The sequence below is a fragment of the Rhincodon typus genome, chromosome 8 (assembly GCF_021869965.1).
Source record: "Rhincodon typus isolate 14 chromosome 8, sRhiTyp1.1, whole genome shotgun sequence".
Lineage (NCBI taxonomy): Eukaryota > Metazoa > Chordata > Chondrichthyes > Orectolobiformes > Rhincodontidae > Rhincodon > Rhincodon typus.
The window spans coordinates 76,786,563-76,811,411 of record NC_063339.1 but is presented as its reverse complement, the minus strand read 5'-3'; the positions used below and the strand labels follow the sequence as shown (position 1 = coordinate 76,811,411).

Sequence of the window (24,849 nt, the reverse complement as noted above, 5' to 3'; positions counted from 1 at the left end):
GGTGAGCTGAAGTTAGATTGGAGGAAGGTCTCAGGGTGGTGAGGTTACAAATGCACAAAGTAGGCTCCTGGGATTAGGGGCTGGAGAGACTATTCAACACTGTGCTCGATGGGGAGGAGCTAACATTGATGACCTTTGACATTGGAGGCTTGAAGAATTTGATGAGGAAGGTATGTCTCAAGTTTGAAGTACCTAAGATTTTGATGCTAGCTGCCATCTTCCAAGAGTGCCATGTGTATTTTAAGGAAATGCGTCTCTCCAAGCTCAACTCCAATTACAATCACTGTTTGTCAGTCCCCTTGTCATCTGCCCCACAAAAGAAATATTGCCAGGTATTTCCAACTGCTAAAGGGGAAGAAGGTCTCTGGCACTCAGTAAAGTGCTTCAGACAACGTCAATGCTGAGCCCCAGGCTTATTACCGTAACTCTAATCCTAAACCTATCCCTAAATCTAACCCTAACCCTAAACTTAACATTAACCTCAATGCTGAGCTCCAATTTCATAGCCCTAACCCTAACAATAAAACCTAACCTTAACCCTAACCCTTACACTAAACCCAATGCAGATCCCCAGGCATCTAACCATAACCATACCCATAATCTGACCCAACACTAACTGTAACCCTAAACCTAACTCTAATCCAAACCTAACTCTAACACTAACCCTAACCCTCACTCTAACCCTAACCCTAATTCAAACACTCATCCTAACCCTAGCCCTAACTTTATCACAAGTCATGCCCATTGATTGTGAGCTAGCAGATGCAAGACACACACTGCGAAGTATATGGAAATGTGTCAGAGATTCCAGGGGCACAGAGGACTGGCACAAGCAGTGGAAGAGACACTCTTGGCACCAACTGCAAGGCAGGAATTTCAGCAAGATATGAGGAATGAACGGAGTGGAGGATGAGCAGCTCTTCTTAGATGAAGGGGACAAAGGTTCAAGGTGAGGAACAAGAGGTTCAGGAGGGATATGAGGGAAAACCTTGTCAACTGGAGGGCGGTGATAGTCTGAAACATGCTGCCTGTGAGTGTGGTTGAAGCAAATTGCCTCACATCATTTAAAAAGTGCCTGGATGAGCACTTGGCACATTCTAAAATTCAAGTCCATGGGCCAAGTGTTGGTAAATAGGATTAGATTTAAGGTCAGATGTTTCTCACATGTCAGCACAGACTCAATGGGCTGAAGGTTGTCTTCTGCACTATGGTTCTATAACAATTGAGTACATCCCGATGTAAGTTTTAACATCTCATTTGCCAACAGTGCACACTCCCTTGGCACTGTACTTGGTAGTTTGACTGGATGTTGTGTTGGGTTCTGGGCTGAAACTCTGAACGTTTTCACTTAGTAGCAAGAGTGTGTCCTCACAACTAAGGAAAGAATTGAAATAATTTGAGGAAACGTTCAGACTATTGGTCATAAGCACAACTGTCTGAAAGACTGTGGCAAATGTTTCAATTTCCTCAGTTCTCTATAAAAAACACTAAAGGAATCATTCTGCAGGATATTCACAGGCATAATGTCTAAATACATTGGAAACTACAAAAGGAAAGACCCTAACAGATGATCCACAAACATATTGCAGACCATCATCAATTGTAAAACTTAAATGTTAGTACAAGCGAGACATAAAATGAAGAAGATTAACATGAATGTATAATGGGCAGGGAGTAGATGATATTTGTGTGATTGACTTCACTTGCTTGTTTATTGAAGTGTAATTAATTTCAATCATGATGTAACTTTATTATCTGACAGGAAAGATTCCTCCTATATAAATATGAGGTTCTTCTGAATGTATCATGTTATTAGGCAGATCGGTGGCTTCCAAAAGCAATACCAGGCTCACCAAAAGATGCGTGAATTAACAGTACTTCACCAAATCGAAGACATTTTCTACACTTTTCTTGCAGTTGTCGGTGTTCCCAGTAAGTGACTTAATCATTAAATGCCATCAAATTTCTTCTACCAGTGCCTTAGAAACATTGGACCATTTGATGATATCATCTTGTGACTGAGCTAATGGCTGATTGCCATGTTACTTGCTGTGTTTTGATCTCTGTTACTTTTGTCAATGTCTCTCTTAGTTCTGAATCAACAGATATATGAGAAAATTAACAACGTAATTGGGCACAATCTTGCTGGAGGAACATGTTTCATGGAATTAGATTTCCTCCACCCTTCAGCTCCAACACAATTTGCATTATAACTTGCAAGCTGTTGATCAAAAGGGATTTCAGGTCTTCAAGAACACTGGGCTAATAGTGTATCTCTTAACCAATTAATATTAAGGATTCATGGAGAAGGACAAAAGAATGTAAAAATGGGAGTTGTTGAATTAATATTAAATAAGTATCAATAGTTATCTATATAAATACCTGTCAGATTATTCAATGTCATAATATCTACACCCTGTTTATTACATAGCAAATAGCAAGCATAGAAACATAGAAGATTCAGCCCTTTGAGCTTGCTCCACCACTCTTCACAATCATGGTTGATCATTCAACTCATAGCTTAATCCTGCTTTCTCCCCATAACCTTTGTTCCCATTCACTCCAAGTACTATATCTAATCGCCTCTTGAGTGGTGAGTCAGCTCACCACTCTTTGGGTGAAGAAATATCTCCTCATCTCCGTCCTAAATCATCTACCCCAAATCCTCATACTGTGACCCCTGGTTCTGGACATACCCACCATCGGGAGCACCCTCCCTGCATCTACTCTGTCTAGTCCTGTTATAATTTTATAAGTCCGTATGAGATACCCCTTCATTCATCTGAAGTCTAGCAAAAAAAATCCCAACCTAGTCAATCTCTCCTCATACGTCAGTCCTGCCATCCTCGGAATCAGACTGGTAAACCTTCACTGCACTCTCTTGTCAGTAAGAGCATCCTTCCATAGAAAAGGAGACCAAAACTGCACACAATATTCTAACTGCTGCATCAGGTCTGTCAGAGGCAAACTTACATCAGTGTAATTTCACCCCAAGTGTTCTGAGGAAGGGAACTCTAGGATTTTGACCGAGCAACAGTGAAGGAATGGCAATCTTGTTCCAAATCAGCATGGTATGACACCCCGATGGGAGCTTGGCATTTGGTGGTGCTTCTTTGCATTTGCTGTCCTTGTCCTCCTCTATGGTAGAGGTTATAGGCTTGTAAGATGCTATTGAAGGAGCCTGGGTTAGTTGCTTGCAGTGCATCTTGTAGGTGGTGCACACTGCTACAACTGTCAGTGCTTAAGGGAGTTGTTGTTAAGACTGTTGAAATTTGCTACCCCTTAGATACGCAGTAATCTGCTTATTTCAGTCTGCATGAAAGGAAAGACCCCAATTTAAATCACACTGTCGTTGCAGTCCTGTCTCATCTCTACACTTATTAGGAGCCTAGCATTTCCTGAGGCACCAGGAAAAAAAAACTTTTCAAGAGTTGATGGATTGAGTTAAGGAATATGACGAACCTAAGCCTCCTCTAATTCTGAGACTCCATCAGTTTTACTCGCAGATCAAAAGCCAGGGGAATACATGTCAGAATTTTTGACGAGGTTAAGATGACTAGCAGAAGCATGTGACTTTGAATTAAATCTCAATGAGATGCTGAAAGACCCTTTGGTATGTGGGATGAATGATGTGACCATGCAAAAGCGCCTACTAGCTGAAGCCTAACTGGACTTCAAACAGGCACCACAACTGGCTTTATAATTAGAAAATGTGGCAAGTGGAGCTTATGAGTTACAAGGTATGGCGATGGAGGTGTACACCATCGCCAGTCCAACTGAGCTTGTGGAGACACCACTGGAGTGAAGGCAATTGCATAGCCTCACTCAGGACATATCCTGAACAGATGGACTCCATGTCAGCCCACAGCAAAACTCCTAAGCAATGTCAAACCTCGGCCAAACAGTCAACGTTTTCATCAAGATCTGGGCTGGCAAGCCATTGTTGTTGCTGTTAGCATGTGGACTCGAGACAGCAAAAGAGTCCCAGTAGACCTGAATTGAATTGGAGAACTCATAGGTCAAAATCAAGAGAATGCACACCAATATCTCGCTCAGAATAATTAAATTGCTTAGCAATAGGCAAAACATAACCAATCAAATAAAAGTCTGGTTAAATGGTCAGCCGGTTCTAATGGAGGTGGATACTAGCGGGGCTGTGTCAGTGATTGCAGAACCAATCTTTAACAAAATTCACTCTGGACTCCAACCCTTAAGTTTGTGTAAGACCTTAGCTAGACTGAGAACCTGTCCTAGGGAACCCCTACAGATTAAGGATACAACTTTGTTTCTGGTCCTGTATGAGAAGCAGCTGGTGCAGTTACCATTGATTGTAGTAAATGGCCCAGCCCAAACCTGATAGGGTGAAATTGGTTAAGAAAGATTCACCTTGGTTGATTCAGCATTTTTCAATTAGAAAATGGCTGCCTCAGTGAAGTCCTAGTCAAATATCTGAAAGCTTTTCAGGAAGTTCTAGGGACTATCAACGGAGACAAGACCACCCGGCATGTTGACCAGGAAGTAATTCCATGATTTTTCAAGGCCTGCCCAGTGCCATTTGCCTTACAGGCAAACATAGAGGCAGAAATCAGAAGCTTGGAATATGAAGGAATCATCAAACCAGTACAGTTTGTGGAATGGGCAGTACTGGTCATTGTGGAATGGGCAGCACTGAGTGTAACACCCAACAGGTCAGTTTGCCTTTGTGGGGATGCATACTTTCAATTGTGGTTAGATGAGGATTACCATAAGTATGATACCATTTATACCCATAAGGATTTGTATCACTATAGGAGACTACCATTATTAGCCTGTGCCATTTTTCAGTGGATAATGGAGAATATTTTACCAGGTTTGCCCAAGGCCGCCATCTATCTGGAAGATGTGCTAATCAGAAGGAAGGCCAATAAAGAGCACTTAGAGAACTTTAACATAGTCCTTAGACATTCCTCTAAGGCAGGCATACACCTTAGAAGGGAAAGTTGTGTGTTCCAAGCAACCCAAGGGACATACCTGGGCTAAAGAGTGAACAAGACTGGTTTATACAGTTGGAAAATAAAGTGAGGGCAATCAAACATGCCCCATCTCCCATGTCTATAATGGTGCTTAGGTCTTTCCTTGGCTTGGTGAATTATTACAGAAATAACCTGGCATCCATCCTTGCACCCTTGTATCTGCTATTGAAAAAGGGGCAGCCTTGGAAATGGTCTTGTAGCCAGGACGTAGCCTTAAATGAAGTGAAGAAGCAACTGACATCATCTGAGGTTTTGGCACAGTGAGATCCCAAGAGAGAACTGGTGCTGACATGCGATGCCTCCCTGCACGGTTATCAGGGTAGTGCTGGCTCACAGATGGTCCAATGGAGAAGTGTGCCCAATAGCACATGCTTCCCAGACTTTGGTTGATGCAGACCGCAATACGCCCAGATAAAGGAGGCCATTTTTGGTGTGAGAAATTTCCGCCAATACGGTTACAGACGTAAATTTGTAATGGTAACAAATGACAAAACCCCTGTTACGGCGAATCAAAGAGACAAGGCCATGCTGCCAATATCTTCTGGTCAAATTTAGCGGTGGGTTCGCATTCTAAGTGCATACAATAACAAGTTGGAACACAGTCTGGGTGGCAACAGAGCAAATACGGATATCTTGAGTTGCCTCCCACTGGCAGATACACCATTGGTGGTCCCACCACTGGAAGAATCCATTCTGGTTTTAAACTTTCTGGACACCCATCTGGTCGCCGCAGACAATATCAGACTGTGGATGCAAAAAAGATCCTACCCTGGCAAAACTAAAACAGCTGGTGGTGATGGGATGCAAAAAAGGGTCGTTACAACCAGAATTGAAACCTTTCTGGGCCCGGTGAGACCAGATCAACGTAGAGGACAGCATTTTATTATGGGGAGCAAGGTTGATTATTCCAGGCAAAGGTTGCCACCAGGATCTTCCAGGACTGTCCAAAATGAAGATGTTGGCGAGAAATTATGTCTGGTGGCCAGGATTGGATTCACATGCAATTTTGTTGGTAGAGCAGGGCCCAGAGTACCAACAAGGACCAAAATTACCGCAAGCAACTGCCCCACATTCGTAGGAATGGCCAGGTAAATTCTGGACTCAGTTACACGTCAACTATGCTGGCCGTTCCATGCGATCAACGTTCTTAGTCATTGTGGATGCCCACTCAAAGTGGTTGAACGTGCATAGAGTACATTCATTAAACAAAGGGATGATGATAGAAAAGCTGAGAGCAACTTTTGTAATATGCAGACCCCCGGTACTGCGGGTCACAGACAACGAGCCATCATTTACCGGCAGGGAATTCAAGTTTTTCCTAAAGTCGAATGGCAATCGGCATGTTTGGACAGCTCCATATCATCCATCGTCCAATGGTCTGGCAGAAAGAGCACTCCAAACTTTGAAGGCAGGCTTAAAAAAGCAGCCTCCAGCTTCACTAGATAATAAACTGTCCTGGTTTCTCTCGGATTATTGGACCATCCCTCATGCAACTACGGGGCTAGCTCCAGCACAGTTGCAAATAGGCAGAAGACTTGCATTGGTTAGATCTGATCTTCCTGGATCTGGGGGGGGAGGGTGAACGGTATCAGGAATGCCAGTGCCGGACACTCTCAAGTGAGAGAGATAGTTTATTTTGGGAGACGGAGTTTGTTGGCAAAACCACGGAAATGGCCCTGCGTAGGTAAGAGGCATGGTCGATGAGAGGTCAGGTTCCATGACATACAAAGTTTGCGTAGATGAGGAAGTCCTGAACAAGCATGTGGACTACATGAAAGCTGAAAATTCGCAAACCGGGCAGGAGTAAAATGTACCCAGCCCCTCAGAACAGCCAGAATGACTGATGACCCCATGGATTCTACCCATTGGTCTCATATTGAAGAAACCTCAGAATCTGAGAAGGACACAGCGGATGTCACAGCCTCAACACCTTCACCACCTGAAGAAGAGGATGAATCTCTTCCGAGATGATCCAGGCGCAAGAGGTGTTCTATGGTCTGGTACATGCTGCCCTATATCCGAGGCTGAATCAGAGGAACCAGACCTGGTGTGAAAATACCCCAGGAAAGGCTATAGGAAAAAGGACAGGCCTACATCCCCGGACTTAGAGAGGGAGGGATGTAGTGATTGGAATGAGGTCAACCAGTCGGACCTCGTGGAATATGAGTTCCCTAAGTGTGGCTGTTAATCTGATCCAATCAGGGAGTCCTGGCTGAGAGGTATAAACAAGAGTATTGGAGATTCTGCTCACTCTGAAAGCTGGCTCTGAGGAAGCCAGACCAGTGTCAAGTACTATGCCTGAGTGAATAAATTGTAGCTTGGTGATAGGATACTGGCCTCTGTGGAATTATTTCACGTCGACCTGATATTTCAGACATTCCTAAATTTTCCTATTTCCAGCTCTTTATCAGCATTGCCTGACTTTGCATCTGCAACTAAAACCTACACTCATGTCTTCATTGCCTCTTTGTTTGACTGCTCAGCCTACTTGTGAGTCTTCCACTCTCTTTACTCCATAAACTATGAAAGCTTTGCAGTGGCAAAAGCAGATTATTATCTACCATGGAAAGTCAAATGATAACGCCTAAAATATCCAAGCGCGTGCGCGTGCACAAACACACACACACACACACACACACACACGCACACACACACACACACAGTCACTCATATACACACACACACACACACACACATTTATTCACGCTTGGGATGAAGAAGCAGAGGAGGAAAGTTCTTTTTTAGAGAAATACTGTGTGAGAAAACTAGGCAAAAAGGAGCAAAGTCTTTTGATCAAAATTCAAACGAAAAGGTGCAGAATGAGATGAGTTTTCTCATAGTTTCTTTTTTGTTTATGATGATTACATCACAAGGTTTGGTCTGTGATGAAATCAATTCTGTGGCCGGTTATTTAGGCCCAGGTCTTGGCTTGTATTATTTTCCTGACCATTTGAATGTTAGTTTTTCTTTTCCAATTAAAAGAGAGAGCAATTCTGCTTGCTGGCAGACTTGAACCTCTCAGTACCAAATGGTCCCTCTCCTTTCAGTTTAGTGACAGCCTGCCACTGACAACCAATCCGAATCTTGTTGATGGGCTGTTATCATTTGCAAAGGAACCTAGTGCTATCATGTCTTGCAAAAGTATTAAACTCCAGCTTCTTCATAAAATGACATGTCATTGTGTAAGCAGGACATAAGCACACAATTCCACTTTTCCTTTGAATTATAACAAGAGATGATTCCTTCTTTGCGACAAAACACTCCAACCTCCATTTTTTCCAGTTTATATTTTCAAACAAAATGTTTATAGTCCTTATCCCATGTCCTGGCATCAAAGAAATGAATGGTTATTAGGGTGAGTGAGGCCCTGAGTTGTCATAGAGTATAAGAAGGAACAATGGAGATGAGTGAAGGGGCATGGGTTGGTATGAAGTATATGAGAAACTGTGGTAATGGGTGGGGAACATGAGTTTTAATGGGGGCAATCCAGACTGCACTTCACGACACCACTGGAGGGTGTGGTCATATACCCTTTATTATTGTGAACTTGATCTAAGTCTATAGTGAATTATGAGGGGTGAGTCTAGTATATATTTACCCCCACAATGGAGCTGGTCAGATTGGGGAATGTAGAGAGCAAGCTTGCTGCTGCATCATTCAACTGCATGAGAAAAATTCTGAGACACTGACAATGAATGTGAGAATCCTTGAAATGGGTTCTTTCTGCCTTTTTGAAAGGACTGTTGAATCTCACTGACTCTGTGGAAATCCAACTCTATATGCCTTTGTAATTACATTTCTTTCTGAGATGCCTCTGCATGAATCCTTGTTTTCTTTCCTTTTATTCCAGTTAATTTAGTGTCTATTCTGCTCCTGATACGAGGAAAATGTGGACTCTCCAAATGTATCACTATCTACCTGGTGGCCAATGCAGGGGCAGATCTGCTGGTTGTTTTCACTGATGTGATGCTGTTTACAGTTATTCCTTTCCACTTCCCAGGTACTTATCTGGAAACTACTCCTGCTTATTCTGTCTTGCTCGTCCTACTTTCTACAGCTACAGACATCTCTGTCTGGTTCACTGTCACTTTCACCATTGATCGTTTTGTTACAATTTGTTACCAAAAGTTGAAAATAAAATATTGCACAGAGGAAACAGCAGTTCTCATCATAATAACAGTGAGCATCCTGCTCTGTTTGAAAAACATTCCTTGGTACTTTGCATATGAACCTGAATATGTAATTGATAATGTGCCCTGGGGGGGTATTGTATCAATGGACTTTTACACCACAGACGCCTGGGTAGCATTTGATTTCCTCAGCATTATTTTAACTCCTTTCCTCCCATTCATTCTGATTTTAATGCTCAATGCTCTGACTGCCAGACACATTTTAGTGGTCAGCAGAGTCCGCAGGAAGCTACTGGTTCACAGCAAGAGTAAGAATCACACTGACCCAGAAATGGAGAGCCGCAGGAAATCCATCATTTTACTCTTCACCATATCAGGAAGTTTTATTCTCTTATGGATGACAAATGTTGTATATTTCCTTTATTGGCGAATTGCAAATATTTATGATTACACAGGTCCCCATGATCCCGCGTATATCACTGAACAATCTGGATACATGCTGCAGCTTTTGAGTACCTGCACCAACACCTGTATTTATGCAGTGACCCAGACTAAATTCAGACAGCAGCTGAAGAATGCAGTCAAATATCCATTCACTGTAATTGGTAAATTACTGAAATGATTGAAACACTTTAAACACAGATAACTTTCTAATGATGTGAATCTATTTCCTTTAAGTTACCACCATATCTTGGTATCCATGTAAATTTGCAATTGGAGAAAATTGATTCAATTCAAAGTGTTGCTTTACTACGTTATTTAATAAGCGCACAGATCTCTGAATCACTTTTGAGTGATCTGTTGGGTGAAGGTTAGCATTGGACAATACCTGATGAAAGAGGTTTTAGATATATCAGTGTTGTCAGATTTTATAAATTGAGGTATTCACTTTATAATGAATGTTATGTGGCAGCCAAGCCTTGTATTACAATAAACACTTTACAACACTTTAGTATGATGTTTCGATCATTTCTTTTTGGATTTTAATCAAAAGACTGAGAGGTTAAAGATATTGTTGACCTTGAAATTCTGTACCTGTTCCCTTACAGTCCCATTGGGGTCAGGTCAACAAACAGCTGGAGAACTGGTCATGGATGAAAATAGCCACTTCTGCCATCAGTCGTCCATTATCATCCATTAGAAAAATTTGATGCCAAACCTCAAAATTATCCCTGGGCATTTCTAGTCCTGTCTGTTTCAGCACTTCTTTACTCTTCATCCCTTTGTGGGATGTAGACATCACTGAGCAGGCCAGCATTCATTGCCCAGACCATGCTGCCTGTTTACTGAGGGGATTAGTAGACCATTTCAGATTATAATTAAGTATCAACCACGTTGTTGCGGGTGAGTGTGGGTGGTTTCTGTGGTGCAGTGGTATTGTCCCAACCTCTGAGCCAAGAGGCCTAGATTCAAGTCCCACCTGCTCTAGAGTGAACAGTTGATTAAGAATATCTGTAGTCCAGACCAGGTAAGGACAGCAGATTTCCATCCCTAAAAGATAATAACAAACAAGATGGTTTTTTAATTACAATCAGTAGTAGTTGCCATGGTCACCGTTACTGAGTCTCACTTACATTACTCATTTATTAAAATCAATTTAAATTCCACCAGCTGCTAAGGCATATTTGAGATCATGTTCCCAGAGCATTATCCTGAACCTCTAGGTTATTCCAATCCAATTACTTTCCCACTGTGTCCTCATCTCACCGAACTTGTCATCATTGGCCCAGCTACAAAGAATGTGAACTACAAGAAACAGGAGAAGGCGATTAACCAGTAGAATCCAATTTATCTTTGAATCCTCATTCTCACCTACCCATGGACCATATCTCTCCAACATCTCACCCTTTAGCCTTTGTTAAGTGATATGTTCCTAAGACAATGTGCACAGTAAATGAGTCTCATAGATCCAGCCTTTATCTTGTCTTGAGTGACAGATTTCCATTGCAGTTTGTAGCAGACCAACTCTGACGAAACACAATAAGGCTAGCTTCAGCCTGGGAACTGGTGGAAGTTGAGTGTGTGGGAAATGATGAGAATGGGGAGAGGGTGGAATCGGTGAGAGTGGGATGGACAATGGAGGGAAAGCCTTGGAAGATGATCGTGCAGTCAAACACAACAGAGTGTGCTGAGGGGTGGAGACAGGTGAGAAAGTTGAATTTCACTCTCTTTTATTCTGTGACATCACACCTGACAGAAATACCAGAATTCTTTGGAGAGTTAGCAAACAGGATAGATAAAGAGGAACCAGTAGACATTAACTGTGCGCACGTTAACATCCCGTGAATGGGAAATGAATGAAGAAATGTTTGACTGCCTTTTGGTGTGCAGCTTAAGGGAGAAATATTGGGGAGGACATGAGAAGAACTCCCTGCTCTTCAAATAGTTCTATTTGATTTTTCATATTTTCTTGTCCAACTTCCCCTAATCAGGGAAGATAAGGATTGCATCAAATTGAAAGAAAATGCAAAGTGGCAAAGATTAGTGAAAACCTAAAGGACTGGGAAAATTTTTAAAACAAACAAAAGTTGACCATAAACAAAATAAAGGGAGAAAATAAATATTGAGAGGAAATTTGCAAATAATATCAAGATGGACAGCAAGAGTTTCTTCAAATATATAAAAAGGAAGAGAGAAGCTGAAGTGAACATTGGATCCTTAGAGAATAAGGCTGGGGAAATAATAATGGGGAACCAGGAAATGGTAGAAGAATTGAATAAAACATTTTCATCAGTTTTCACAATAGAAGATGCTAATAATATTCCAAAGTTAATAAATAATCAAGGGGCAAAAGAAAGAGAGGAATTAAGTGCAAACATATCACCAGAGAAAATGCAATTCGGAAACTGATGGGGCTAAAGACCGAAAAGTCTCTTTGGAGCTGATGGAATGCATCCTAGGATATTAAACAAAGTAGCTACAGAGATAGTGGATGCACTGGTGGTAATCTTCCAAGAATACTTAGATCTTGAAAAGACCCAGAGGATTGGAAAGTGCCAATGCAACAGCCTTCAAAAAAGAAAGAAGACAGAAACAGGCAATTATAGGCCAGACAGCTTAATAGCTGTTCTTTGAAAGATGTTACAGTCTATTATAAATGATTGCAATAGCAGAACATTTAGAAATACATAACATGATCAGTCTGATTCAGCATGCCTTCAGAATGGGGAAGTCACTACTGACAGATTTACCAGAATTCACTCATAGATCATAAAATCCCTACAGTGTGGGAACAGGCCCTACAGCCCAGCAAGTCCACACCGACACTCAGAGAATCCCACCCAGACCCATCCCCCTATAACCCACCTAATCTCTCATCCCTGAACTATGGGCAATTTAGCATGGCCAATCCACCTACACATCTTTGGACTGTAGGAGGAAACCAGAGCACCCAGAGGAAACCCACAGAGACGCGGGGAGAATGTGCAAACTCCACACAGACAGTCGCCCGAGGTTGGAATTGAACTTGGCACTGTGAGGCAACAGTGCTAACCACTGAGCCACCATGCCACCCGTACACACCTTTGCTCACAAGAAGTTTTTGAGAACAATTTCTATAGTGGAATAATAGGACATGGAAATTCTTTGGAGAGTTAACAAACAGGATAGATAAAGGGGAACCAGTAGTTATAACGTATTTAAATTTTCAGAAAACATTTTGTAGGATATCACATGTCAGGCTACTTAATGAGATAAGAGCCCATGGTTTTGGGATTGGATATTAGCATGGAAAGAGGATTGGCTAACTTTCAAAGACAGTAAGCTGGGATAAGAGACATTTTCAAGATGGCAAGCACTAAGCACTAAAGCCATAGGTATCAGGACAGTGGCCACAATTACTGACAATAAGTATTAAAGATCTGGATGAAAGAAGTGAACGCACACTTGCCAAATTTGTAGATGATGCAAAAGTCAGTGGGAAGACAAGTGGTGATGATAATATAGGGAAACTATTGAGAGATAGAGACATGTTAAGTGAGAAGGCAGAAACTTGCAGATGGAATATAATATCAGAAAATGTTAGGTTATTCACTTTAGCCAGAGGAATAGAACAGCTGAATATAATTTAAATGGAAAAATACTGTAAAATGCTATAGCACAGAGGGATTTAGGATTCCTCATGCATACATTTCAAAAAGCTGGCATCCAAGTTCAGCAGTTAACAGGAAGGCAATGCTGATGTTTATTTCAAAGTATAAATAAGGAAGTCTTTCTAAAACTGTATGATTGCCCAGTAGCTAGCGCTGCTGCCTCACAGTGCCAGGGACTCTGGTTCGATTCCAGCCTCGGCCGACTGTCTGTGTGGAGTTTGCACATTCTCCCCATGTCTGTGCAGATCCTCTGGGTGCTCCGGTTTCCTCCCACAGTCCAAAGATTATGTGGATTTACCAAACTAAATTGCCTGTAGTGTCCATGGATGCGCAGGCTAGGTAGATTAGCTCTGGTAAATTCAGGATTACAAGGAGAGGGTAGGGAGGTGGGTCTGAGTGGGATGTTCTTCAGAGGTTTGGTGTGGACTCGATAGACTAATGCTTCCTCACATTAGGGATTCTATGATGAAGGCACCAGTTAGACCAGACTTACAATATTGTGCACAATTTAGTTCCCTCATCTAATGTAAGATACAATGTCACTTGGAGGCAGTCCAGAGAGGGTTCACTTGGTTAATCCTGGATATGGACAGATTTTCTTGCAAAGAAAAGTTGAGTAGGTTAGGCCTGTAATCATTGGAATATAGAAGAATGAAAGTGACTTTGGGCGGCACGGTGGCTCAGTGGTTAGCACTGCTCCTTCACAGCGCCAGGGGCCTGGGTTCAATTCCACCTTCAGGCGACTGTCTGTGTGGAGTTTGCACATTCTCCCCGTGTCTGCGTGGGTTTCCTCTGGGTGCTCCAGTTTCCTCCCACAGTCCAAAGATGTGCAGGCTAGATGGATTGGCCATGCTAAATTGCCTGTAGTGTTCAGGGATGTGTAGATTAGGCCGGTTATAAGGGATGGGTCTGGGTGGGATGCTCTGAATGTCAGTGTGGGCTTGTTGGGCCGAAGTGCCTGTTTCCACACTGTAGGGATTCTATGATTCTATAATGGTATTGGTTTCTTAGGGGACTCAATACGATGATGTGCTGGATTGTTTCCCCCTGTGGGAGAGTTTTGGATGAAAGGACATAATCTCAGAGTTAGGGGATTGAAAATTTACAAATGAGGTAAAGTTTCTTTCCTCAGAAGGTGGTGAATCTGGAATACTTTATCATAGAGGCTGTCGAGGTTGGGTCATTAAGTATATTCAAGGTTGAGATAGAGAGATGTTTAATCAGTGAGGAAATCAAGGGTTATGGGGGAAAGGCAGGAAAGTAGAGTTGGAGATGATCAATTAAACCATGATCTTTTTGAATGGTGGAGTAGAACCCATGGGCTGAATGGCCTACTTCCGCCCCTATGTCTTATGAACTTATACACACTGTTCTGTCCAAAACACAGCATCTTCAATAGTGCAGCATCAATAGTATATTGGACTGTACAAAGTGACAGTTTTGATTATGTATTTTATTTATTAGATGTTCAACAGTGTAATGTAATGTATTAATGTGAACATGTCATTGTAGTATTTACCATGTTTAAATATAATTTTATCTCAAACCAACTTCTGAAGGGAGATGACTGGATCCAAAATATTAACTCTGCTCTCTCTATAGATACAACCAGACCTGCTGAGTTTCTCCAGCAATTTCTGTTTTTGTTTCTGATATAACGAGTTGTTTACCGATATCATAGAGACAAGATCAGCATGAATTACAAAGTGTGATAGAACTGTTTTCCTTGGAAAGAAGAAAGCTGAGAGCAAATTTGACACAAGTTTTTAAAATTCTGATGATCTGGACTGAGCGTAGACTGGAAGATCCTGTTCCCATTCATAAATGGATTCTGAAGCCAAAGGCCCAGTTTGAAAGTGCTTTGCAGAAGAAGCAAATGTGAGGTCAGGATAAAGCTTTTTCGCGCAGAGAGAGGTTTGAAAGTCTAGTACCTGGGAGCATGGTGGAGGCAGGTTCAGTCGAGATATTCGGGATGGCATCAGGTGATTATATAATCTGAAACAATGTGCAGGGTTACAACGTAAATGCAGGAGACACTGAGATAAAATGTTCAGAGAGACAGCATAGACACAGTGGGCCAAATGACCTGCTTCTGCATTGCAGGCTTTACTACATTCCTAGACACCTGCTCTCCCATTTGTGAGAGATGGCTGATGTTGGGCTAACCCGAGGATTACTGTGCCTCAAGAGAAGGGAGAAGTTGAGAAGGTCAGTCCTTTACATTAACCTCAGCTGATGGGGGAATGGAACCCACACTGCTAGCATCATTCTCCACCACAAAGCAGCTGCCCAGCCAACTGAGCTAATCAACCCCTTGTTGCAGTATAGCAATTCTTAAATTCAGTGATTCTGGGATCACTGGACACATTCCTCAGCTGGATCCATCTGATAGTGATCTCGGAGCAATATCTTCCATCAATAACTATCAATAACTATGACCCTCTCTCTGCAAAAAACAGCATCACCACAGTTTTGCTTAGTTCGTGCTACCCTGAATATTTCTGTTTACCTTCTTGACCACAGGAAGTGGACACTTGTTCGTTAACACCATTCGAAATTGTTTCACAAGGAGAAAGGAAAACAGAGACTTTGCATTCATGTGTCACCTTTTACAGCTATTGGTTATTCACAAGCATATTATGCAGTTGACTAAATGCTTTTGGGATGTAGTCACAGTTGAAAAATGGCAGCTAATGTGCCCCCAGCAAGGCCCCACCAATATCGATGCGATAATCAGTTTTTAGTTTTGCTGGTTGAGTGGTAAGTACTGTCCAGGAGAACTTGAAGGAGACCAAAGAATTCCATGTCAGTTGTTTTGAGACGTTTGAGGGTATGAAAACCACAATGCAAATGTGTTCTATTGGAAAATGAGGTACCTTGAAAACAGAATTTTCCTCATACTTACTGTGTGTATGGATTTAATTTAACAGCTATCACAACAGTAATTGACTTCCTAAAATTCTAGCAAGGGAAAATGAAAAAGACGAATTATGAGTAACACAGAGGTCACAATGCCCACTGAACTCGTCAACAATTTATCTGGTGGTGAATGTACTCTATTTTGTCTACGATGCTGTTGATAATAAGAGGGTTTTGTTCTTAGAACGAATGAGAAGTAACATTCATATTTGGTCAAAAGGGTTCAGACAATTGATTCACACAACATAAGTTACCTGCCCTAGAAATATGAAATCTGAAATAAGAATCAGCGCTCAGGGCACAAGCCAGTCCCCATCAATTTGACCTTGTTGGTTGCAGTCCTCATCAGCTGGTGCTCAGAGAGCTGTCTTCTCCAGACAGATGATGGACAAGAAGGAGAGGAGGAAGACCCAGAAAAGAGCTCCCTAACACTTCAGTGAGAGAGCAAAATGCTGCCTCTCCCATCTTATCAAGATCAAAACATTCCATGTCGACAAACTGTGTGTCCTCTCGTATCAGTGAACCATCCCCAGTTATCACCTTTGTACATTTTTTTGAATAATTAAATAATGTATTGTCTTTAAACTGTGCCCCTTAACACATTCTAAGCCATCAGAAAATTGCAACAAACCATCGACTGCCTGGATTAGGTAACTGCAATTACGAGCGCCTCAAAATCAACAGTTCCTTAACTACCATGCTCTTGAAAAAAATGCGATGTTTTTATTCATTCACACAATGTGGGTATCCCTGGCCAGGCCAGCATTTATTGCTCATCCCTTCTTGTCCAGAGGATAGTTAAATATCAACAAATTTCTGTGGGTTTGGAGTCACATGTAGACCAGACCAGGTAAGGACAGTAGATTCCTCACGTAAGGGATATTAGTGAACCAGAATCAGGATTTTTCCTGAAAACTGATGATAGTTTCACAGCCATTGTTAGACTCCTACTCTCAGGTACTAATTGGACTCAAATTCCACCTTCTGCCATGGTAGGATTTGAACCCAGGTCCCCAGAACATTATAGAAAGGAATTTATAGAATTCCTACAGTGTGGAAACAGGCACTTCGGCCCAACAAGTCCACACCAACCATCACAGCATCCCGCCTAGACCCATCCCGCTAATCTACACATCCCTGAATACTACGGGAAATTTAGCCTGACCAATCCACCTAGCCTGCACATCTTTGGACTGTGAGAGGAAACCGGAGCACCCGGAGGAAACCCATGCAGACACGAGGAGAATGTGCAAACTCCACACAGACAGTCGCCCAAGGATAGAATCAAACCTGGGTCCCTGGCGCTGTGAGGCAGCAGTGCTAACCACTGAGCCACCCGTGCCACCAAATCTGGGTCTTTACATTAATAATCTAGTAATAAAATCTTCAGGCCACCAGCTCCCCTCACAAAGCAGCCTGTGCACCCTCAAAAGGGCAAAGATGCCCTCAGTCTGTCACCTATTTTGAACGATGGCATTGCTGGCAGTACAGTACTCCTCACTATCGCCTGTACACAATGAACAGCCGAGATTACATGCATAAGGCTGGGAGTGGGGTTTCCATCTGACTGAAAGATATTAGTGCTACCACTGAACCAACGGAGAGAACTAATCTAACATCAAGTACAACACCCTGCACTTGCATAGCAAATACTCTGGGCAAATACTCAAATATTGCGAATACATACTGCTCGCACTTCATGTTAAATTGAAAGGAAGTGACAAATAAAATCTCAAGACTGTCGATGAAAGTATTTGATTGATCAATGACATTCCTTTAATAGGACTATATTCAATCAAATTTTGACCGAATGTCTTGGTTTATCCAGATAATGTGTTATTTATGCCTTGATTCACATGAAGCATGTTTGTGTTCACATGATTTCACTCATTTGATTGTTCAGTGAGTTGTATTTAATACTGATAATAATGTAATTAAATTATCTCACTGGAGCTATCCCTCCTGTATAAATATTAAATTCAATCGACTGCATCTTACAATTAGGCAGAGCTTTTGCCTCCATCGTTAATGCAAACCATCAGCTCTCACAGAAAATGCGCGAACCAACAGTATTCCATCAGATAGAAGACATTTACTACACAGTCCTTGCTTTCGTTGGAATTCCTGGTAAGAACTTGCTCATCACTTCATCAAGTGAATGTGCATTGACATCTCTCACAAGTGCAAATTAAAATGTTTAGTCATGTCATTTTAGACCATAAGATATAAGAGCAGAATTAGTCTATATGGCCCATCGAATAGCTCTGCCATTTGACTGATATATTTCTCAGTCCCATTCTTCTGAACTCTGCCCACGACTGTTCATCTCCTTACTAATCAAGAACCTATCTATCTCTGTCTTAAATACACTCAATGACTTGGCCTCCACAGCCTTCTGCGGCAATGATATTCGTAGATTCTCCACCCTTTGGCTGAAGAAATTTCTCCTCATTTCCATTCAAAAGGGTCGTCCCTCCACTCTGAGGGTGTGTCCTCCAGTGCAAGTCTCTCTTAATAGCGGGAACATCTTTTCCATGTCCTCTGTATCCAGACCTCTCAGCATTTTGCAACTTCCAATGAGATGCCCCCCTAATCCTTCTAAACTCCATCGAGTACAGACCCAGAGTCCTCAAGCCCTCCGCATCTAGTTACTGAGGTGGTAAATTGATCACTTGTCATTTAATCTGTTGAGGTTTTGCCCTCCCTCCAGGTCTTCAGTATCACTGTTAATTCAGATGAACAAACACTTGTATATTTACAGTCAGATACAGTCACAGTATTGGACCCAAATTGGAACAGAAAAAGAATAGAGTTAAAATGAAATATGGGATGAATTGAAATAGAGAAAAGGGACAGAAACAAAAAGATGAGTTTGAAGATTTCATATTAGAATTCTTTCAGATCTGTGTATGTTGATTGCCATTGCATTAAAAGAGATGACATTGTTGAAAGAGTAATTATATGGTCACCCAATACTTGAAGGGCTCTTGGAGTGTTATGGTTATGTCCTTACTTTGAAGACCAGCTGGTCAGTGTTCGAGTCCTACCTACATCAGAGATATGTCCCTAACGTGTCTGAGGCAGTTGATTTAAAATATCTACCTACGGTGTTCCATATGAGTTCTGACCTTCTACAGTAAATTAAATGATTGATAAGCTTTGTTTAAAATAACGGTGAGGTTGAGGAAAAGGTAATTTTTTTTCTGTGAGATCGAAGGGACGGTCACTAAATTTGCTGATGGCACAAAGAGAAGCAGGAAGGTGAGTTGTGAAGAGAACATAAGGCACCTACAAGGAATATAGACTGGTTAAGTGAATGGGCAAAGATCTGATAAATGAAGTATAATGTTGGAATGTGTGAGATTGTCCATTTTGGCAGAAAGAATAAAAACAAGCATATTATCTAATGGTGACACGTTGTAGAGGTCTAAGATGCCAAAATATCTGAGCATAATAGTGTATGAATCACTGAGAGTTAGTATGCAGCTACAGCAAGTATTCAGGAAAGTTTATTGAATACCATGTAAACTACAATATGTGTAAAATTATTTCTAGCACACAGAATTAATATGTGGTATTTGCAGTTGAGAAATATTTGTAAGCACCCTGTTCAGAGGTGGATTATATATATCTGGATCAGGTGGGATCTGATCTTTGGCCTTCTGACCAGCGGTCCCTCTAATTTTCTTACCAGCTGATGGACCTCTGTGGTCCATGTGCGGCAACAACTTCCAGATCCGGACGTCAATGCTGCGTTCAATGCTATGTTGATTCTGACTGACATGTGCAGGACCTCAGAGTGGCTGAGTGGAAATGTTGCTCCAAAACTTTCCATCTATCAGCAAAACCCTCCATACCCCTCTCCCTCATCCACATATTTAGTTCCACTTAACTTCATCCATACCTTTCACCTGAACTAATCCCTGTGCTAGAGACCCCTTTTATTCTTGCTACGCTTTGGGTTAATATGTCAAAACTGACAGCCTCTAGTGTTGCTGGTCCCAATAATTAGAATCACACTCCCTCTCTCTGTCTACTCTACCAAAGCCCTTGGTAATATTGACACAGTATTGTGAGGGACATTTGTGGGGAATGTTGTCAAAATGAAATAGGACCTGAACAGGTCATGATCAAATTGAAACGATCAGGTCTGAACAGCTGAGCTCCTACCTCTGGCCCATCTGCAGCCCCCACTTAGTTTGATCAGTCGATACACTCCACCACAACATTCACTGTTTGAGCGGGAACACACACACAGAGGCATACATATGTGTACACAAACACGCACATTGGATCACACAAACTCACAAAGACGCATACACAAATACAGGCACACACACACATACACCAGAGACATGCATATACGTATAAAGACACACACAAGCCCAGACACACACAAAAGCCCCCAAACACACACAGACACATATTCCAATGGTGACAAATTGACATTGTTTTATGAAGCAAACTACCATGTTTTATCGTTCAGATTTGACATTACAGTTTCTTAAGAGAAAGTATTCCAGAATGATGAATACAGGCACGTTATTAAAATGTACAAAACCCAACAGTAGACTGGTCCTCTCCTGTAAGTCTATAATCCACCAGGATTGCATCTTCTCTGTTCTTAAGACTTGCCCAATTCTGAACAATTGACCATCAACTCTATCGGCCATCATTCCAAGCCCCTCACACACTCTGAACTCTGTGATGACCATAAAACCTGTATTCATTCTGATGCTGACCCTCAGTACTACATACTGCTGTATAAGACAGTTCACACCCAGGAGGGTTAGCTGGCATTTTGAGCTAAGCTTCACCTATCAGGGTATAAAGGAGCCTATTTGTGGGAATAAACAAGCTAGAATGGTTCTTGTTTGTTAACATGTGACTCTGGGTGTCTGAGTGTGTGTCTAGTTAACAGAATGTTTCAGTCATGGTAATGTGCACTTACTCTTCGGTTTTGCTGATAGTCTGTCAGAGACTTTCATGTATCTCAGATGTAATCAAACTCGTTGACCTTCAGCACTACAATACATTCAATGAAATAAACCTTTACTCCTCATCAAGATCAAGTCCACTTACTGCCAAAGACTTTGTGTGGATATCCTACCCCACATGGTACCAGTAAGGTTAGACTGCTTCAACAAGAAATGGCATTCAATTGGCAGCCCACTATTATAATACATACTGCTATTCACTAGGATTTAATCTGTTTATTAATTTATTAAAATTCAAAATGATTATCGTTTTTTGCAATGTATGTCCTGGCTAAAATGTGAAGACTTTTATAAAGGAACCAATTGGCTTAACGTTGTTGTCAGTGAAACATTCACTTTTCCAATTAAACATAAATTCTTCTCAAGCTGGGATTACTATATATCCTTGATCATTGGCCTGGATTTTACATGTCATTATTCCTGCATGGACCCTATGAAATCCCTATCATAGCCCACTTCAAAGAAACTGCCTGGGAAATTCTTCTGATCAATTCCCCCTTAATCTTGATTCTGCTGATCTCTATTCAGAGCAGAAAATTAGGAAGTTTCTGCTGAAGTTAAGTGACTTGTTATTTAGGAAAAGTTAAACCAGAAAACACTCATCCAACTCCTGAATAGCTATTCGACTAACTCCATACTCACCTTACATTTCGTTAACTATATCCCTCCAGACACCACACTGAGAATCTCACTCTATCCTTGGATGCCACCACATTCAATCAGTGGACCTGACACCCCTCTCCCCACCAATGGAACTGAATACACTTTTCTGAAAGACGGGCCCCCCCCAACCCCCAAATCTGACATCAATCCTCCCCACGCCACTAGCAGGTCCGGTTCCCACCATGATCTAACCCCCACCCCACCACACACACTCTGTGATAACCCAAAAGCACCTTGTAATGTAAACAGCAAAATGGTACCAAGGTTGATCAGGTTACATTATAAGGAGGGACTTAGAAATCCAAGTTATATTCCTATGGATATGCAGGACTAAGGGGTGTTTGACTTGATGTGATTAAGCAATTCAGAGGTGTGGCATATAGGAAGAGTGAACCTATTTTCATCAGTGTGACAATTCAGAACAGCTTAAATATTTAAATTATTAAAACTGGCATTGAAGGGCTTTTTTTATAAACAGCAAGGATATTACATGTTAGAGAATGAGTACAGGCAAATGTAGATTATCTATGATTGGCAAAATATGGGGACAGCTCAAGAGGCTGAATTAATGGTTATTTCTACATTCTTATAATATTTTCTGGGATGTCTATATATAAATGCTTTGGTCTCTGAGATGCCTAAATATAATACCATTGCTGTGTTTGCATTTGTTTCAGTTAACTTAGTAGCCATTCTCATCCTGGCACGTGACAGATGTGGACTCTCCAAATGTATCACCCATTACCTGGTAGCCATGGCAGTTGCAGATCTACTGGTCATTTTCACTGATGTGATACTGTTTACTATGATCCCTTTTAATTTCCCAGGTACTTACCTGGACACCACTCCTGCAGTTTCTCTTTCACATGTCCTGCTTTCTGCTGCCACAGATGTTTCCGTCTGGGCCACCGTCAGTTTCACCTTTGATCGATTTGTTGCAATTTCTTGCCAGAAACTGAAAACAAAATATTGCACAGAGAAAACTGCAAATGTGGTTATTACAACAGTGAGTGTAGTGTTCTGCTTGAAAAATATTCCTTGGTACTTCATATTTGAACCTGAATATGTAATTGACAATGTGCCCTGGGGGGGTATTGAGTCAGTGAGTTTTTGCACTGATACTGTGTGGATAAGCTTTGATACCCTCTGTATTATTTTAACCCCTTTCCTCCCATTCATTCTGATTTTACTGTTCAATGCTCTGACTATCAGACACATTTTAGTGGCCAGCAGAGTCCGCAGGAAGCTACTGGATCACAGCAAGAGTGAGAATCACACTGACCCAGAAATGGAGAGCCGCAGGAAATCCATCATTTTACTATTCACCATATCAGGAAGTTTTATACTGTTATGGATGACAAATGTTGTGTATTTCCTTTATTGGCGAATTACAAACACTTATTACTACACAGGTCCCCATGATCCCGCATATATCACTGAACAATCTGGCTACATGCTGCAGCTTTTGAGTACCTGCACCAACACCTGTATTTATGCAGTGACCCAGACTAAATTCAGAGAGCAGCTGAAGAATGCAGTCAAATACCCATTCACTGCAATTGGTAAATTACTGAAATGATTGAAACACTTTAAAACAGTGCAGTCTTCTGGATTCATTTTTAACTGTTCTTTAGCATTCTATTTATTCATAAAGAATTTTGCAACAACTCATTTCATCTATATCTTTCCAAGTTCTGCAAATAGAATTGTCCTCTACTTTCCACATGGAACATCTTCTTTAATTAAAAACCAAAAGAACTGCAGATGCAGAAATAAAAACAGAAGTTGCTGGAAAAGTTCAGCAGGCCTAGCAGCATCTGAGGAAGTGTCACCGGATCCGAAACGTCAACTCTGATTTCTCTTCACAAATGCTATCAGATCTGCTAAGCTTTTTCAGCAATGTCTGTTGTTGTGTCTTCGTTATTTAGTTGATTTCATTTCGATCCTACCTGCCCAATATTTTTCCACCTACATCTACAGTTCTTCCCATGCTTTCTGCCACGTTTCCTCTTTCTAGTTTCTAGGCTTATATTGACGCTGTTTGCCTTGCCATTTCACTGGGGCTGAGAGCCAGGAGGCTTTTCATCGTTGACATGAGGTTCTCAGCCACGTCAACAGGTGGGAGCCATTTTTCAGGGCTTCTTGGCTCAGTCAGTCCAGGGTAGTCTTCGATACCAGTCCAAGTCCTGCTCGGGTCGGTCCGAGGTACACAAGGGGTGAGGAGCTGAACAGCGAGCAGCCCACCACCCATATTGACTCTTTCTGCCCTCTTCTGGACTGTTTTCTTCCTGGAATGAGAGAGTAGAGGGTAAAACAGTGGGTGACAGTGTGTGGCACCACTGTTACTGTCGGCGTAATGTGCATTTTTCCTGAGTAAGTGAGTGGGCAGGATTCGTGGTGTCGGTGAGACTGGGGTGGGTGAGTGGGAGTGGAGATGATGTTGCAGGCAACAGTGATCCCCTGGTAGAACATGACCCTGGGAGGGAGATGGGTGCAGGGGCAGAGATAGAGTGGGGGTGAGGGATCGGAGAGAAAATAGCGACACCTCCACCCATGGAGAAGGGTCCTTCCTTTCTTCCAACAGATAGCTGAGACTGGACTGACCAGGTGGAGGGCTGGGGGGTGTGGGTAGTGGGTCCAACCTGGGACCACTGCTGCTCCTGGGAGAGGAGGAACTTCCGTGTCTGAGGGATTTACAGTGCCTCACACACTGACAGAGACACACACACTTATACACCCGCACAGACTCTCACACACACTCGCAGGCATACTCACAGAACAAAATCCTCATGCACACATTCACAGATACACAGTCACACACACACACACACACACACACACAGACACACACACACAGACACACACACACACTCACTCACGCACACACGCTCACAAACTCATTCAAACAGACACAGATTTACACACCCACACTCACAGAACATTATGCATACATTCGCAGACACACACTCACACTTACACACTCGCGCACGCACACTCTCTCTCACACACACACACACACACACACACACACACACAC

The 24,849-nt window shown here is 42.0% G+C and overlaps 2 protein-coding genes across 2 annotated transcripts; both read left to right on the top strand.

Moving 5' to 3' along the window:
• The first annotated feature begins 893 nt into the window (after positions 1 to 893).
• Positions 894 to 9,764, top strand: LOC125483788 (probable G-protein coupled receptor 139). Its single transcript, XM_048600470.1, has 3 exons — positions 894 to 949; positions 1,817 to 1,932; positions 8,863 to 9,764. The coding sequence occupies exons 1-3, from the start codon at positions 894 to 896 to the stop codon at positions 9,762 to 9,764; spliced, it is 1,074 nt and encodes a 357-aa protein (XP_048456427.1).
• A 12,682-nt stretch (positions 9,765 to 22,446) lies between these two features.
• Positions 22,447 to 23,391, top strand: LOC125483787 (probable G-protein coupled receptor 139). The gene has a single exon (XM_048600469.1). The coding sequence runs from the start codon at positions 22,447 to 22,449 to the stop codon at positions 23,389 to 23,391; it is 945 nt and encodes a 314-aa protein (XP_048456426.1).
• The last annotated feature ends 1,458 nt before the right edge of the window (positions 23,392 to 24,849 follow it).